A 19,015-nucleotide genomic window follows, 5' to 3' on the forward strand; every position below is an offset into this window, starting at 1 on the left:
AAAGAATCTTAAAATAGAGATAGTAGTATAAAATGATGCAATTACAAATTCATTAAAAACTTCTGTGCCTCATAAATTACTAATTTAGTATTAAATATATCTTTATATTGCCATTATTTATTTACAGATTGAACAGATCTTAATTTTCGATCCAATGCTCTGAATAATAATACGCATTTTCTCCAAAATATTGCACTGGGTGTCTTTAAAGTTAGAAGAAGCTGATTGTTACTCCGAATTCCATTGCGAGTTTGAATCTCACGCACAGTTTTGTTATCTCTGAGTGTCTTTTCTTCTTGTGAGTATAATATTGGTCTACCCGTCTCCCCCTCGGTGCACTTTAAGCAACAATTTTGGTGATCAGACTACTAGCTAAGAATTAAAATGTTCTTGAAAAATACCGAGGAGCTAGTCATATATGCGGGGATTTGAAAAAAAATCAAACTGGTTGTGCAAAGTTACATTTAATAGTAAGAAAAAAATACGCATTCATAAAAAGTAAGAGATTCAAAACTTTCACGTACAGAAGCAACTATTTTATTTAAAATAATCAACAATTTCAAAACTTAGTAACTCAAAGTAATACTTCATGAGTTACCTAAACTACACAGAAGTTACAAACAACGTATATAACCTTCTTTATAATATATTTCAAAACGGAAGACATCAGTATGGAGAAATTCTTCATGTATGACATGCTGGTGGATTCATATCCCCAAATACATTCAGCTCACACATGCATGCAATCACCAGGAATCCTAGATACAGCGTTAAGCACATTAAGCCTACTTTCCAATTAAGTTTCCATCCGGCTACACTAAATGTTATAAACAAAAGAATTACTGTAGAGAGAAGGGTGGCTGTCGTGTAAGTTAATGCTGAGCTGTTGATAACCAGGCTGGAAGTAGCGGAGAAGAAGAAAGTCTTGATGAACCATGGTATTCCTAAGCAAAAGAGGATGTCGAATATATTGCTGCCAATCAAATTGCATATCGCCATATTAGCCATCCCTGAAAGACAACAAGAGATATGTTATTTTGTGTTTATTGCAGTGTTTTTAAAAGCATAAGATAATTTATTACTTGGTAGAGAAACATAAAAATTATTTAGCTTACAGCTTTTTAAGAAGTGCTCAGACAGTAATATAAAAGGATTTGCTTTCGTAAGTTTATTAACATTTCTGTTAATAAATCTGTTTTGTAAGTTACTAATTTAGGATCTAATATATCATTAACTTGCATTTATTTATTTACATATTAGACAGATCTTTATTTTTGATATATTACCTGAATAAAAATACACTTTTTATGCAACACGCAATTTTTCCCCACATTTCTTTCACAGAATTATAGTCAGGGGTAAAGAAAAGAAACTGTGTTTATAAGCAGATCCGAAATTTTAGTCCTCGATCATGCTATATGCAGTGACGGCCTGGGCAATCGCCAATAAAACTGAACTAAAAAAACTGGATATACTTCAAAATAAAATTCTACGTAGCATTGTAAATGCACCTTGGTACGTGAGAAACTCTATAATTCATAACGATCTGAATATTCCATCTGTGCATAACTTTATACTCATGACAGCTCTCAACTTCTTCGAGAAGATGAAGCATAGTCAGTATAACGCAATTAAACAAATGTTGGATTATGATCCAACCATTGAATACACTGTCAAACGCTCAAGGACAATTTATCACAATTCGTCATGGTGGTAACTTGTAAGTTTTAATTTTAAAATTTACTTGAACTCTGAAATTGGACTCTATCCTATTATTTGTGTTGCATCTTATACTTATGTTAATCAAGAAACTTTTTTTATTCAAGATTTTTATGTTACTATTTGATTTTTTTAATTATTTTGTATGAATTTTTACTTTATCGTATGATTCTACGAAATTTTGAACTTTTTACGGCCTATCTAGCTACTGCATAATTCTGAAAGACTTTGAACTCTTATGCCATTCACAGCTTCAAACTGTCTTGGCGCCATTTTCATGATGTCTCACTACTGCTTATCCTGCACTCTTACTAGCTATATTGCGTTCACCATCTGCATTTGCCATATAACTCACTACACCTGTCTGCATGCTTCAATTTAATGCCATTGCTTATCACTGCACAATTTTTATGATGAACGCCTACTTTCGTAAGTATTAAGATATGCCTGCTCACGCAGCTGAATTTTCTTCGCCCACGGGTGTTGGTACTTTCCTAGTACCATTTATTTGGAAATATCTTTGCCTAGTGCACTTTAATGCGATCTACTGGCGAAAACTCTTTAGTAGTTAATGACCAGAAAAAAAAAGTAAGTCATAAATTTTAGTGCTTCAGTATGTAGGATCTCTTTGTTAATCTTTGCTAATTATTATTTTTTTTTTCAATATCATGCTGAGGGTCCACCAACTGCCGAGGGGTAAAAGCCGTTGAACACTGATATTTCGCTCCGGGTTTCGATTCCCAGGGAACGGGTTGGCTGCATGGGCATATTCATGGTTTTCTCGGCGCAGCACGTAATAAATTAAAAAAAAAATATCATGTTGAGTACTCACAATGACTGGTTTTCGTATTCAAGATGTATTGATTCCATTTAATGTATTTTAATATGCACTTGAGCACTAACCAGTTCTTTCTCAATTTATTTTCTTTCATTGCTATTAAATGAGATAATACGTCTAACTGTAATTAATTGTGCAATAATTAAAAGGAATAAGATGACTTAGCTATGCAAGTATGTTCTGCCTCATGAGTTTGGGTCAAAAACTGTGGACCTTTCTAAACAAGTGTTAGTGAAAAACCAGGAAACTGTAGACCTTTCTAGATTGTGCCAGTGCAAGACAGGAATTTATCAATTTTTTGATATTCAGTTCGAAGAGAGTTATCATATGTAACATCAGCTGAAATATACTTTAAAAAACTTCTGCACATAAGTGCTTCTATATGCAATGAAGTTTTCATGCATTTAAGCTTTTCCAGTTCAATTTAATCTACTATGTTTTTGTTTCATGGTCAGATTTTATATCAGTACTTCCTCAGGAAAATGACACTAAAATATTTGACATTTCATGCGATGCAGCAAAAAAACGTGATCAAAAGACCGTATTTTAGATGTTCAAGATCCAGTTTAGATGCTCGAGTTATCATGTTAATCGCATTCAACTATGAACAGAGCCCGTTCAATGCCTATATATAAAGACCGTTGAACATTAGTAGACTGAATGAGCAGCTGCATAAGATTTTCAGGATACGCCTGCACAAAGGCATCCTCCTGAAGCGACTGATGCTCACCAGTGGGCGGGGGGAAAAACCGCTAAACGCTGAAGTTCGGCCTCCCCCGACTTAGATTCTGGAGAACGGACTAGCTACATTGTTGTGTACACGATATTCTCATATGTAACGTAAATACGAGTGAGTTTCCTTTAAGGGGAGGGTAGACTTTAAAAGAATTAAAAATTAGCCGAAATTTCGAGATTTTTTTCCTTTTGCACTTACTATGTTTAGCATATTTAACTGCATTATATGCAAAAAACCGTAGTCAAATATTCTAATTTTTAAAGAAGCATTTAGAACGTGTGAAGAACAAAATCATTGCCCTTTGAATTTCGGAGAAACTGTAAACAAATATATGCTAACAGATATCTGGCTGGTGTTATAATTTATATATGCAGTTATTTGCATATAATATTCAAAATTTATATTCATATGAGTATAATATTCATATATTTGTTATTCAGGAATTCTGGTATTACTAACTGTTAATGAATTTACGTTTAGAGTCGTAAATGTTATAAGCACAGAACAAAAGTTATCAAACTCGCTTTCTAAAGTCATTGCAGAAAAGCTTGGTCAGCGTAGCCTGAATAAAAGCAAAAAGAAAACGTTTTCTTGCTTAGGGGGGAGGGAATACAGAATAGCAAAAAATAATGCAAAGACTAAAAGATAAATTTAATGTTGCAAATGAAGTTAAAACATAAGGTCCTGTGAGATTTTTCATAAGTTTTCATTGGATAAAACCAATAAAGTAGATCGTTTCTATTGGTTTCTTCGAATCGTATCGCAAATTGTGATAGTATATTTTTTTCTATTATATTTAATATTATATCGCTAAAATACACAAATGAGAAGAAAATAATGTTTAATATCTACAAACTCACTGTAAAAGTAATTTGATGCTGCTCATGAACGTGTATTAATAGTGAGTCTGAGGCAAAACTTTAAATGGAGTTTCCTCAAAAAGCAATTTTTGGCAATTCAAATGTCTCAAAATGTTCCATGCGTCTCATTTTTCGTTACAAATGAATGAAATTTGAAAGAAATTATGTTGTTATTATATTTTAGCATAAATGTGTATATGCATTTTTGTATATAAATATTACGAAATTGTGATACATTTAACAAAAGATAAAATTTTTGTCAAAATTGGGGCTGAATTCACAAAAATAATTTATAAGAATTCACTCTTTGTTCGATTCAAAAACGATAATGAAATACTTTTATCAAAGTACTTATTTAACGTGAACGTTAGAATAGAATACTCAAAATTGGAGTGCAAGGAACATTTTAAACTTTTGTTTAAAAAATTCGATTTTTCGTTTTAAAAAATTTAATTCTTAAAATTTGAAACTTTTATCTTATTTTTGATAAAACTATATCATAAACTGTGTATGTATCCACATTTCTTGTTTAAAAAGCAAAAACGTTAAAATTAATTTTAAAGTGTACTGTCTTTTTAAAAAGTCCTCCATGAAGATACTCCTTTCTTTCGAAGAGATACTTTTTAAGTGCTGTACCGTCATCAGTCAACTCACCCATCAAGGTCCTCAAGTGTTCTACCGTAATAAATAAACCAAACTCAATTTTAACAATACTCAGTGAAGTATGGTATACGTGTAATGTAATGAATGCATTTTATCTGTAATTTTCAAAACTTTTAGCGACCTGGACTACTGTTTCAGATAGTTGCCAGGTGAGCAACCCATCTGGATAAATATTGTCAAATTTGTGGCCAAGGTTGTTAAATTTTGAAATCTAGTATTCAAAGTTCTGCCAGGGTTATTAATAAGTTCTGAATATTTATATACATAAAATTTATTGAACAAATGTATAGCAAACCAAATATTAAAATATTTACATATGTTTATATAACATTACAAAACGCATAACTATAGCCAGTTACATTATTTTGAAATATCATGTTTGCATATTTTTAATTAAATATTTTTAAAGAAGTCTACAAATTTTGTACTTTGCTTTTTAAATTCGTTTATCTGTAGCACACTAATATAGAATTTCTAAACAATAACCACAGAAAAGCAATGTTTAGAATGCTGATTTCCAAACTTTGATGAGGCACATCGGTATTACAGAATGATTTCGTAGAAGTAGAAAAGAATTGAAAAATATGAAATTATGAAAATCACTGACCTAATGCTGATTTGGCAATGATTGAGTATGGTTGAATCTAGTTCTATTAATAATACACTTATCTTACACATTAGGATTAATGCCAAATCAGTTGTAAGCTAGTAAACTGAACTTAGTATGACTTCTAAAAATATTTTTAACCTTATTTTACTTATTGTAGCCAGAAAACAATAGGGTATTATTATTATTCTTTTTAAACACCAAAGTAATCTCTTTTATAAACCGGATTTCCTCTCTTTCGTTGAGAAAAGAATGGATGTGGGGCAAAGTGAGAGAGGAAAGGGCACACTTAAGGCTATTGAAACGTATCATGGCTATTTTTTTAATAGGTAATCCTTCCTAAGATTAATTTCTTTCCTTTATTGAGTTTTAGTAAATAAATAAATTAATTAATTAAATACAGATATAGAAAGCAGTGAAATTCATTGTCAACGTTATTTTAAAAAATAATTCAATATTTGAATTAATAATTTTTGGAGCAAAGTACTTACTACCTTAACATATTGTTTACGCAAAAAACTTCTATTTTGAAATACAAGTTATGCTTCGATAGTTGTCTAGCGAGGCGGAAGCTCAAAACAAGTTCAAAAACTTTGGTTTAGAAAAACAGATTTTACGCCAGCCCGTCTGAAAAGTCTAGTTTTTTTTTTTTTTTTTTTGAGTCGCTTTTTATCGGTCTTATGTGATTCTTATTTGGTCTTATCTTATTCTTATGTGAATAAAATACAAGTATAACACAGATCCTTCATCATAGTTTTCGTCAAACAGTTTTCTGTCATCCCTTTCCTCCCAAAAAATCTTAAAGATTTTAAATTCTAAAGGTCTTCCAAAATGGTTTTGTTACGGTTTTTTACTGTTTTTCTGAGCTCGCAGTCTACAAGATTGCTCTTGTATGTGCTCCTGTTAACTCATTTTTTGAGGGTCATTTTAGCTTTAAAGCATCGTTTTCTTCACTCTTACACAACATGCAGCTCAACAATAAAGTCGCAAAATTTTAAAAAGCTGTATAGGAGCATATGTTAAGGATTCCCGATGCACTTACGTTTTTTTTCCCCACAAAGTATATTATAGAATTTATATATATATATAAATTCTATAATATACGTTGTATATATATATATTATATGTTCATTGTCACTGACAAAACAAATATTTTAAGCGCACATTTATTTAAAATTTAGTCGATATATCTAATTAGACTGAATAATTTTCAGGAATTGATGAATATTTTTACTATTTTAAATAGCTGATATGGCGATTGTTTCATTTATTGCTTATTTTTTTAGTAGCGATGTATAACAGTACGTTTACCAACTGTATACTGCGTCGGGGGAGATATCTTTTTGCAGGAAAGGGAAGTCCTAACGTATTACGTAACGTTTAATGTTTCCGCTGGTTGACGTATCTTTATCCGTAACATTCCACCAGATTTTCCTTTCTGTTACCATGGGACTCGAATTGTCTGCTTTTCCCCTCCAACCCATGAGGACTTTACTACGCGGAATCTTCTTTTCCCTCTCTTTCCGTTTTTGTTCTCTCCTCTTTGATAATGATTGGATAAAACTATAAAATCTTTTCATATGACTGGCTAATTAATACAGAATATATGCACTTAATTCAACATTGCTTCTCAGTCTCCACACCAAATATGTTGCAGAATTTTATATACATGATATAAAAATTGTAAAATAATATAGAAGAATATTAAAAATTATGTTGGGAGTTTTGGTTTCAAGGAAATAAATTAAACATGGATAGATATATACAAACAGATAAAAGAACCAAAATTTGGTTCAGGAACTGTTCAGGAAAATTTGGAATGTTCGGGGGGCCCTATGGGTAGATTGTGCTACAAATAAAGAAACTAGTCATCGAATTGGGTCATATTAGTACACGGCTGAATTTACCCGCCCGACATGTCCAAAGCATGTTCGATAGGCGGACAGATCTGGAGCCCTGGCAGTTAAGAACATTAAGATGTCGAAGATGACATTGTTGATGAAGATGACATTTTTGATTAAGATGACATTGTTGATTAAGATGACATTGTTGGGGAAGTCGTACTGTAATGTGGCTGAACGTTGGTCTGCTGGAAAACAGAAGCTGGTCGACCTGCGAACATAGGCAGTAAGATCGGCTACAAAATGCCATCAACATTCTCGCAAGCAGTCAGAATACCTCGCAGCCCTAACAATGATGAAAGACTGTCTCAGCTGATCGTTTCCCAGGCTGTCACACCCTGTGCTCTGGCTGTGTGCCTCTCTCGGTAACAAATAGTACATTGAACTACTCACCTCTCCGTTTCCCGGAACGTATGCAGCAGTCATCAGTATTTAGAGAAAAAGGGATTCATCGCTGAGGATCATTTTTCTCCAATAGGACATTGTCCCAGCTTCAGCGAGAGCGGCACTATGTAAGACGACACTGTTTATGCGGAGGCAAGCATCTTAATGGACTTTAAAATTTGAGCCTAGAGTCACCAACTCTTCTGAGATTTTTATCCCTAGATATTCAGGGATTCATGCATGTTGACAAATGACGTTGAATCGATGATAACATAACTGTTGAAGCGGACGTGGCAGCTCTTCTAATTGCGCGATCATCTTGTCCATTGCTGGCCGGGGACGTCGCGAGCCACTATGACCGTTGACTATGCCTTCGCTGAGCCACGGTTCCAGCAACGGACAACGACCATATCGTTTCGGCCAATATGTCGACCGATCATGTTGGTAACGCCGTTGAGTAAGTCTTAAAGATGTCTTTCGTTACAATGTCGTGTATTCAAGCCGTCAGTGCGGTCGAATTTTTAAATGCTCGTTATGAGTGATGATTGGGTGGTTATACAGGTTTCAAGTGAGATTTTATACTACAGTTACCAGTGCTTCATGGAATCCCATTAAAGGGCCTCATGCATAATAGTTCTTTATAATTTTATTATCCAAAGGGATGAGAATGAATGGGATAAAAGTCAAGGCACATTTCCTCTGTATTCTCACTGCCGGCGATGAGAGTGCTGAAAACCTAGCGAAATACTAAGATGGATCCAATGTTAATTCTGAAGTCACATGTTCTTCAGTAGATTTCATTGAAAAATGTATATTATATACAGAATATGCAAGTGTGGCATATCAAAATAAAGCACCAAATACTGATACTTTCACTTATGCGGTTAAACTACGCATAAATAAAATAAATGAAAATATTTACGGAGAGTTCAGTTGATGAGTAACTAAGGAACGCCGAAATACATGCAAGGCGGAAAACATTTCAGCAATCGTTTCCAAGCAGTCATGTGTGTGATCGCTTTTGATGATGCCCAGAAACTTAATAACTATATAATTAAGTACAATTTCTTTGTATGATGTAATATCAAACCAATAAAGATTACACAAATGACCTAGCAAAATAATTAGAGAATTAAGTCCAATTTGATGGTAATCCTCACACATTTCTACGAGAGACATATAATCCCATAGGTCAATATGATCAGCAGTTTCCATGGCATAGCTTTGCTATTGGTTGTCGAATTACTTTGCGCCCTTCTAGTGAAGATATCGAAGTAATTTCCGTATCATAAAATCTAAGTCAAATGCAGAAAAGGGGACGATGTTTCGCTTTTCTTGTAGAATCACGTAATCTCGCAAATTTGCATTATCTGTAGGGTTTTTGTGCGAAGCATTTACAAAGAACTTCTTGTGAGTTCGTTTAAGATAATCAGTTTTTAGATCAGCATGAATATTTTTATTTCTCATAAAGTACAGAGCTCCAGTAATGAACCCCCTACTTCGGAAATACTTTGCCCCCTACTTAGGGAGCAATCATGTTTTTCAATCTCTGAAAAGTCACAATGTCCTTTCTACTCGCATTTGCCCATGTGAGGGAAGCATAAGTGAAAATCGACCTAATGACCGAGATGTAAATATGCCTTTTTCTCATCAAAGACTTTCATCAAACTGTACCTACTACATTCGACTGTACCTACTACTAAAGGAGCAGCTTTCTCATCAAAGCTGCTCCTTTAGTAGTAGGTACAGTCGAATAATGACTCCCAGAGATTTGTTTCGAACTTTAGTAATGTGAGATGTCTAAGGAAACGAGCTGTGTAGCTTGACTCCCAGGTAGTTTGCTTGATTTACTCTTGGGACTCGACGCCTGAAGATACTGATAATGTTGTTTTAGTTCGAAATTTTCTGATAAGGCGGTATTTGGGATTTCTCCGGCTGAATGCTAGTCTTTCATCTGGCACATCACTGTTCAGTTTCAGAGATGTTATCCTGGAGCTTCGCACCCACACTGCGAGATTTGGTCAATACTGGCGTGTCGTCTGCCTAGCACGTAAAGAAAGGCATTTTCATCTGTTCTGAAGCTACGGATGTCGCTGACTTAAAATACACTGCTTTTCAAAAATTAAGGAAAAAGTCACAAAAATAGCTATAACTTGTTCAAAAATAAGCCAATCCGTATAAAATTTGAATATGTAGTCAAATAAAAATTGCTGAGTAAAACTGCAGTATGAAAATTAGTGGCGCTGCAAAATCGAAATACGTCATCTGTGAGGAGCATAAAATTGCATGTTTCAGAGCAAGCCTGCAAATTTCGCTGTGGTAATGAGATAAGAAATCGGGGATAGCCGTTTGTAACAATGTCAGTCATCACTTGCCCAAAGCACTGCGATGGAGAGCTATTGAGAGACTAGAGGCAGGACAAAGTCTGATAATAGTGGCCAGATGGCAAAATGTTAGTCCATATGTGTAGTTTATAAATGTTGGCAACGATTTCTAATCCCACATTCAGCATCCAGAAGGTTCAACCAAGGACGGCAAATCGCTACTGTGAGCGCTGATGACGTATATTTGTTGTTATGCGCACGAAGAAATAGAACCTCAACTCCGCCTCAGCTCAGATACTTCCTTGCTGCAGCCCTAAAAGGTTGGCGTCAACGTCAACCATGCATAGATTTCACGAAGGAGGTCTGTACACGAGGCGACCTGCCATCTGCGTGCAGCTCGCGTCACGAGCTGATCAATAGAGGATTATTCTCTTTACGGATGAGTCGAGATTTAGCCTCCAAAGCGATAGTAGACGTTATTTGATTTGGAGAGCACCTGGAACCCGTTATCATACGTCAGACATCCTTAAGAGAGATGTATATGGAGGAGACAATGTCTGTGTTTGGGGTGGTATCTCTTTGGGTGGACGCATAGACCTCTATGTCTTTCTACGTGGAACCAAGAATGCTCAGGTCTATAAAGATGACATCCTTGGTGCTTATGTATGCCCTTATGCTGGGGCAATACATGATAATTTCCTGCTACAAGTCGACAATGCTAGACTGCACAGGGCTCGGATCGTATATGATTAACTTCAGCAGCAAACAATTCAGCGCATGGAATGCCCAGCTCGATCACCGAACTTGAATTAAATCGGGCATGTTTGGAATGCTTTAGGAAGACGTATATCTGCTCTCAATCTTCCTCTTTAGACCTTTGCCACGCTTGCAATTGCTTTGCAAGAGTAATGACTCTCACTTCCTACGGAACTAATAGACTGCATGATCGGCAGCATCCCACGTTGCTGTAAGTGTTGCATTGCTTTCAGGCGAGATCATACTCCATATTGAAGCAATTTTCCCCCTATACCAAACTGACACATCCGATTTGTTCATTTCATACATATGCTTATTTCTAAAACATAATAATTTCTTTTCGTGCTATTTTATACCTTACTATGTGTTGCATACTGTGGGTCAGTTTCATTAAATTCTACTTGTAACTTGAGAAATCGTCACTTTTGTGTTTTTTCCTTAATTAATGATAACAAATGTACATAAAAGATCGGGCCGAGATAGAACATTGCGGGATGCCAACGTAAATATTCCGTGTACTTGAAATACATTCTCCTTGTCTGACAGCAAAAGTCCTATGCATAAAGAAGTAACAAAGCATAAGGACTATTTCAGGAGTCCTTCCACAAAAATCCTTGTGATTATGCTCGTCACTCGCCGCACCTGACCTTTTACATTCTACCACCTGAATCAGACGGACGTTGTATCGTTAAACAATAAACAAATAGTGTAATATAAAGTACAATTATGATGGTAATCACTTACACAACTTGCCAAAATACACATGCATGCCGCGTTTCGTAGTTGTGGCTTGATTTTTTTATAGGTGCATATATTTATTTACAACCTTGTGTATAACACAAAATTAAATCTAGTGGACGCGACGTAATGTGATCGTGGTTCATGCTACCATTCAGATATTATTATCGAATTGCCGATGTCTTGCCTATTTATATAAAAAACATGGAAAATGTATCGCTTATTGTCATCAACAACTCTATTAATATGATCAAAATATTATAAAATAAATTTTTCAAACTGAAGTAAAGTCACAAAATAAAAGACAAAGTGGCCAAATGAGATCAAAATACAAACGTGATCACATTAAGAGGCGCCTATTGCACAAATATTAATTAATTAAACATGAAGCGTTTCCTCCCTCCTTTCTGCATGCCTACGTGGTGTAACGGTAGCACACTCGGCGCGTATTCGAGAGGTCCAGGTTCGAGTCGCGGCGAAGGCATTGCTCATTTTTCATGTACTCCTGCTTCTACATAAGCACATACAACTAGTATGGATCAGAGCCCAAGCAGGTTTGATAGGCAATGAAACAGCCGACAAACTTGCCAAAGAGGCAAGTAGCAACATAAACGCAGAGTAAATCAATATTCTGGCACCTCCCTCTTACTTGAAAAAGAAGCTGCTTCAAAAAGCTACCCTAAAATGGCAACAGGAATGGGACTTAAAAAAGTAATACCGGGAGACGTACATATGATTTCTTCCTAAAAGTTACCCTTGAAAGACAAGTGTCAGTCCTACAAATCGCCAATTTTGTCAAGGGTCACGGACCGTTTCCTATTTATTTCTTTCGCTTTGGCATTTCTGAAACTGCAGCCTGCGTCTGAGGAGCAGAAGGCCACTACGTCTATCAATGCCCTCTTACCAAAGCAACTCACCTACGCCAGTGCTTCAGCAATGTGGACACTCACAGACGCTTTATTACACACAATCGTGTGACTGTGCATAAGATATGTCAAACTAATATCATGATTGCAGCCTTGGGACAGGACATCTGCCAGGTCATATAAGATTTTCTCTCGCTCAGCTGTCTCTTTTCCATTCCACTACTTATTATTTTTTTTTTACGTATTTTTTACTTATGTACTTTATATTACATTATTTGTTTATTGTATTACTTTTATGCTTTATGTTCTCTGTTATATTTACATGCATTGAGCAACCGCACCACCATTTAGACTTTCGGCTTGTTATAATAAAATAGCTTGTTCTATAAATAAAATATAGATATTAAGTCTATGTAGAAGTCAACATACAAATATATGTAAAAGTCCAAAGTAATAAAATAAAAATATAAAGTCTATGTAGAAGTCCATATACTTATACGTATGTAGAAGTCCACGTCTTGAAGAGTGTGAAAGAATGTCTATATGTAGAATGTTCATATGTAGAAGTCCATACCTTGTAGAAGTCCATAGTTTAAAAATATTGTTATTTAGATCAGAATTCTCTTGTTCAATCATTTTTATGGAACTTTTAAATTTTCGCAGTTGATGGATAAATAGTTTATAATATTTTGAAGTTTATTGCGAAGGAAGTTGGTTTTCAGTGTTTACCGGAACCAGAGTTGTGCTGATTGTTGTGGTAAATGGCTTGAGGTGGAAATCCTATGTGATTTCGCAGTTAAAGAGGTAGTGATCAAGAGTGCCAATATGCCCGCAGATACATAGGTAATAAAGCAGAGAGTGATTTTCCTCTTATTTTAATTCAAAGTGCAAAATTTTACCAAGCTCGAATATGACTGGAAAACAGTGTAGAACTAACACGGCGCCATGTAATAATTTTAGTTTGAACTTGTATTTTCTTTGTTACCGGTTATGTCTGTTTTCGGAATTGAACTTTCGAAAAATCGACTGGCCGATTTCTTCACCGTTTTCGAAATACTCGCAAAAAAGTGATAGAGAACGCACTTAAGTTTTGCTTTAAGGGCTTTGCAATTTTCAGGAAAATTCTACTCTATTCGAAAGAGTACATGAACAAGGAACCACCTGAAGGTTCTAGTAAGAACCGATAGCGGGAACGCAACAACGGCGACGGGAAACTATGCAAGATGTGTCATTTCAAAGCTAAAACTGTTTAGAAATATTTCTTTATTGTGAAAAGACAATTTTAAATTCCTGGCTTGACATGTACGACTTTTACTGATAGCAGAAATGCAGCAAAGGTAGCGTGAACCTGAGGTGGATGTAAGCGCAACGTTCTAAAATAAATGTTCTAAAAGTGTACTTCGTGGGGTGATTTTTTTTAAAATCTTATGGCGACAGTAACCTTTTTCTTGTTTTGAAGGTCAATAAAGCAAAATTCGATCAAGATTGGAATAAAAGATAGTAGATTTGTATGAATTACACATGCGGTCACATTTCTTTACTTATAAAGATACCCGCAGAGCTTTTCTTGAAGAATCAACTTGTAAAGTCATTAGAATTTTTTTTTTTTTTTTTTTTTTTTTCAGTAGGAAAGTTGCCTAAGAATCATCATCCACCATCTTTTAATTCGGGTGCCACTGTAGAGAAATTAAGATTTTTTGCAATAAGAATACATGAAAAATTTGCAATGCCCTCGCTGGGACTCGAACCTGGACCTCTCGATTACGCGCCGAGTGTGTTACCGTAATACCACAAAGGCATGCAGAAAGGAGGGAGAAAAATACCTTATTAGGATTATTTTCATTTAGTTATTTTATGTTTCAATTATTTTTATTTGTTAAATTGGGCGTGGCCTGTTACGACCATGAGACCAACTTGCTTGGTTAGTTGGATTGGGCTGCGTCCCCTTTTGATACCTTATATACTCCACCTTTTAAAGGGCGATTGGGGATTAGGGGACCCAATCGCCAAATCTCCACCACCGTTTTTAGTTCGGGCGCCGCTGTATCATTAAGGCCCGTCTACACGAGTACGCTCGAAACGTAGCTGACGAACGCGCTTTTACGTTACCAGCGTAAAAGCGTCCAAACGAGTACGCTTGCGAAGAGTGCGTTTAACCAATAGAATTATTTTGCGCAAAAATCACGTGACGCTGTAATATAGCGTCAACAGAGCTGTATCTCATTACTTCGCGTGCTTCTGTATGTTTGCGGCAAGTTGTCCGAATCAGATGATTTTTTTTAATAGCTGAAATTTTACTATTAAGTGCAATTATTAAGCAGAGGCAAAACCGCAAAAAATGGCAAGAATGGGTCCGAAAGATTTATTTATGTTCAAAGAGGTTTTAGATTTTTTTTTTTTTACTGCCTCGTTTACGAAAGGAATATCCGGAATTATTAAATTCCTACTATTATCTCACACTCTCCCTATATCTTGTTCAAATTTTCAGTACATAAAATGCTTTTTATTCATCAAGTTCAAATACAATTTTTTAAACTTGTAATGAATGACACTTGATGTTAATACAGCTTTTTCACATATTAAAATTTTTAAAATTTTTAATTTTAAAAAATTCTGTTTGTATTTTTATTTATTTATTTATTTATTTATTTGTATTTTTTTTAATTTTTCTTTGTGGACCTAAGTAGGAATTGACTTTTTTTTTTTTTTTTTTTTTATATTACTTGTTTTTTAATTACTTCAGGATGAGTATCTACCAGTTTGACAGACTTGCAGATTCTATATTGTATGAAAATTAGGATTTATAAAATTGGTTTGGAATACAGTATATAAAGAGAATTAAATTACTTAATTCTCTTTATATACACCATCCACCATATAATAAAACCAACTTCATATTTTTTTAACTCCCCCTCCCTTGGCCTTTTGTTTTTCTTTTTATTTATTTTTGAATTTAGAAAGAGGTTCAAACTTTGTACAGTTTATGAGAAATTATGTGCATGGTAAAATATGCAATAAAGTAAAAATAAAGAGAATTTATAGATGATATATGATAAAGAGATGCAGATATATTATTATATAAGGATTTCTATTTGCAATGTACATTTTTAAACTAAATTAAAAACAATAATAATAACGAATAAAATAAGAAATGAAAACAATAATAATAGGTAAAATAAGAATATAATGATTCATGATTAAATATGAGAAACAAGTTTCAAAATGAGAAAAACTACTGACTTTACGTATTAGCTACGTGTGAGGTTCGAACTCGCAACCTTTCGCTCCGCAAAGCAGCGTGCTGACCACTCAGCTATCTGTGATAGCAGTACCTGTCAACAATAATGTAACAAGTAGAAGTCACTGCAAAGGTAATTTAATTAAATTTCAATAAATGATTGCTGTATGACACAAGTTGTAACTTTCCTCCAAAATTTCGTAATTGTATTTTATTGAATACTCTTTCACAGTCAACTGCTTTATTTTAGAAGATGTTATATTGCTGAAGTTAGTTTTTGGTGTATTTAATATTGGGATATTTATAGAGCTTTTTATTACACATGATATAGCCAATATTTATAATAATTAAGGATAATTTTGTAAGGCAGAAACTTTGATTTCGTAGAAACTGTAATTTATTTAGGTTCCTATTACTTACGGTGTTATAAATAGGTGAAGCATATAGTGGTCGGATCATTGCTTTATAAATATACAGTTTTTCCCTTTAATGAGAATTTTAAATTTATACCAATATATACGGTTTGAGAAATCTGAAGATGGAGTGATTATTTTATTGCTGTATACACATTTCTAAGCAAAAACTCATCTCTGTGTGGTTCTGACGCCATATTGAAACGGGTAAGCAAGAAGGTTTTCTGATTATGACACGTGATAAGAACTCGGTCGGCTATTGGACGAACGCGCGCGTCGCGGGCGAAAAAGCTGAACAGGAGCGTACTCAGTTTTACGTCTTCTGCGTCATGCGAATTTACGCCGGCGTCAAAAAAGTTGCGTCAACTACGTCGGGAGCGTCCTCGTGTGGACGGGCCTTATTATGCGTTTTTGAAGCAGGAGTACTAGTGATAGGTGACGGAGAACTGATGCACCTGGCGTCTACCAGAGGTAAGCAGGGGCATGCCCCTCGTCCTCCACTATCCAGCGCTTATCGAAGAATCAAAGGAGTTGGGTGAGAAACATGGCCTTACAGTGGCTAGGTGGCTGTACAGGCCTTACAGTGGCTAGGTGGCTGTACAGGCCTTACAGGGGCTAGGTGGCTGCAGATTTGGGAACAGAGGGTGCAAGAAACATATTGCAGTGCATGTAAATATAACAGAGAACTTAAAGTATAAAAGTAATACAATAAATAAATAGTGCAATATAAAGTACATAAGTAAAAAATACGTAAAAAAACATAAATAAGTAGTGGAATGTAAAAGAGACAGCTCAGCGAGAGAAAGTCTTATATGACCTTTATGTCTTCTTCTGTCTACTTTACTCGAAAAGAATAGTACTATCTCATTAAATGAAGCTTCATCAATCTGCGTAAAACCCGGGCAGTGACGGGTACTACAGCTATAGATAATTCATTCATATGTTACAGATAATATTAAGATAATTCAGATCAAATAAAATTTAAGAATAAAATAATGCTGAAAATTATTAGGGTTTGGTAGAATAGAATTTTTACATTTTGAGATTCAACTCAGTTTCCTTTATTGTTGGATAACATTTTCCCCACTAAATGTTAAAAATTAAAAATGTGATCAGAGATCTACTGGGAAATAGAATGAAAAACGGGGCAATTGCAAGATATGAAATATTGATTTGAAAAACTAGACCAAACAATAAAAATAAAAGAGAAAAAAAATATTCACCACTCTTGACCACAATTACACTGGCAATTATTTCTGGTACACTTATTCCAGCTGCCAAAATAGTAATACCAGCTACAGAATCAGGCAGACCAAACGTGTGACCTTAAAAAAAGAAAAATATGCATAATTCTGTCATAAACATTCCTTAAAATTTAAGTTTTATTTTATTAATTGCATTAAAATGCTAAAGAACCTGATCCCCAAAAGAATCTAACATTCTCTTATAACTTTATGGCAATATTGAATATTTGAATGCATTTGCGTTAAACACGTAGCGGAACACCTTCATTTTAGGTAAAATATAAAAATGATTTGCTTATGGAATAATCAGAAGGTCGTACACACTTTGTGGAAATAGTCTGATAATTAATTTTTATGTAAAAAGGGAGTATTCTAACTGATTATCTTAATTCTTGCCTATAGCACTAGTTCGAAATTTTCATGGAAATAAACTTTCCCTTTGCGCCCTCATGTCAGATTAATTCCACACTTTTTGGGTCATTTTCCAAAGACCGTTCCGTATTTTTTTTATGCCGTTTTTCTAAGGTACGTTTTAATAAACCGAAAGCGCAAAAGCCCATAGGATAAGAGTCAGGTGATTTTATAGGTATTTCATTAAATGGGATACATTTATTCCTGTTTCTGATTATTTTTGTGTTAAATGAGCAGGAGTCAGACGGGCTTTGCCCATACGAAGTCAACTTTAATAGGAATAAAAGTTTCAAAATCTTTAAAAAAAAAAAAAAAAAAAAAAAGGGATTTTGTGTCTTGTAAGATTGGAATTCCTTCTTGAAAAATCGGTTCTAAAATATTTTGCTTATAACAGAGGAATTAATTTTAGCCTTACTTGAGAATTTTTTTAGTTTTAATTTACCGTTGTAATACAATCCAGCAACTACCGTGAATCCTGTTGGGAACATTTCTGTACATTGATGAAGCCATTTCGTACTATCATTTTTGTTAGCTGAGCACTAGAAAACTGATATTTTATACTTTTGTACGAAGTTAAGGAAGTATAGTAATCGCAAAAAATTTCGGTTATCAGATTTCAATAGACATATCCATTTTGACTGCTTTTTTGGGTGATGTCAGTACATATGGACATAACAAACGACTCTTTATTCCAAAACAAATTGTAAAAGGGATTCAAAATGAAATTTTTCGTCACATTCATACATAAGTACTATGTATGCATCTCGCATAACTCAAAAACGATTAGCAGTAGGAAGTTGAAGTTTTGTATATGGGACTGCTGTAACATCTAGTTGTGCACCTCTTTTATATATATCCCTTATATATATATATACGTATATATGTAAAAAAGAGAGGGATAAAATTTATATATCCCTTAACCGACCTTTATTTTCGCAATCGTTGTTTGTAGACATATATTTTCAGTTACAGAAGTCTTTCAAATGACGATAATATTTAACGTTTTGGCAAACTCAAATTTAAGAAAAAAATTAATTTTGGACAAATAACAAAATTTAACTTTTAGTGAGGTTTCCAGTTCCTATAGCAATATTTGGGAATGTTTTACATACGTATTAAAAAAAATAAAATTATAAGAAACTTGATTTCCGTAAGACAAAATATTTGACATATATTTGATTTCAGAATTTGAAATTTTTGATTTATTTTCAACTTGCTTTGAGAGATCGGTTAATTAAGTTGGATTTCTTATGAATAACTTTACTTACAGTGCAGAAGACGTTCCAAGCTTATGCAGTGGGTCTTCTAGTAGGTGAA

At 34.3% G+C, this 19,015-nt stretch overlaps 1 protein-coding gene across 2 annotated transcripts in view; it reads right to left on the bottom strand.

Moving 5' to 3' along the window:
* Positions 1-521: 521 nt before the first annotated feature.
* LOC118193527 (sodium/potassium/calcium exchanger 5-like) overlaps positions 522-19,015 on the bottom strand; it is an 89,908-nt gene continuing 71,414 nt past the window's right edge. For both annotated transcript variants that reach the window (XM_085824946.1, XM_085824947.1), the window contains 2 exons: positions 17,267-17,368; positions 522-1,010 (listed from right to left, as the gene is read on the bottom strand). In XM_085824946.1, the coding sequence (XP_085681072.1) occupies positions 685-1,010; positions 17,267-17,368 (428 nt within the window). In that variant the 3' untranslated portion in view covers positions 522-684. The remainder of the gene's footprint in view (positions 1,011-17,266; positions 17,369-19,015) is intronic.

This window comes from Stegodyphus dumicola, chromosome 10 (assembly GCF_044657685.1).
Source record: "Stegodyphus dumicola isolate Sdum_Otavi_A_Nest chromosome 10, ASM4465768v1".
Taxonomy (NCBI): domain Eukaryota; kingdom Metazoa; phylum Arthropoda; class Arachnida; order Araneae; family Eresidae; genus Stegodyphus; species Stegodyphus dumicola.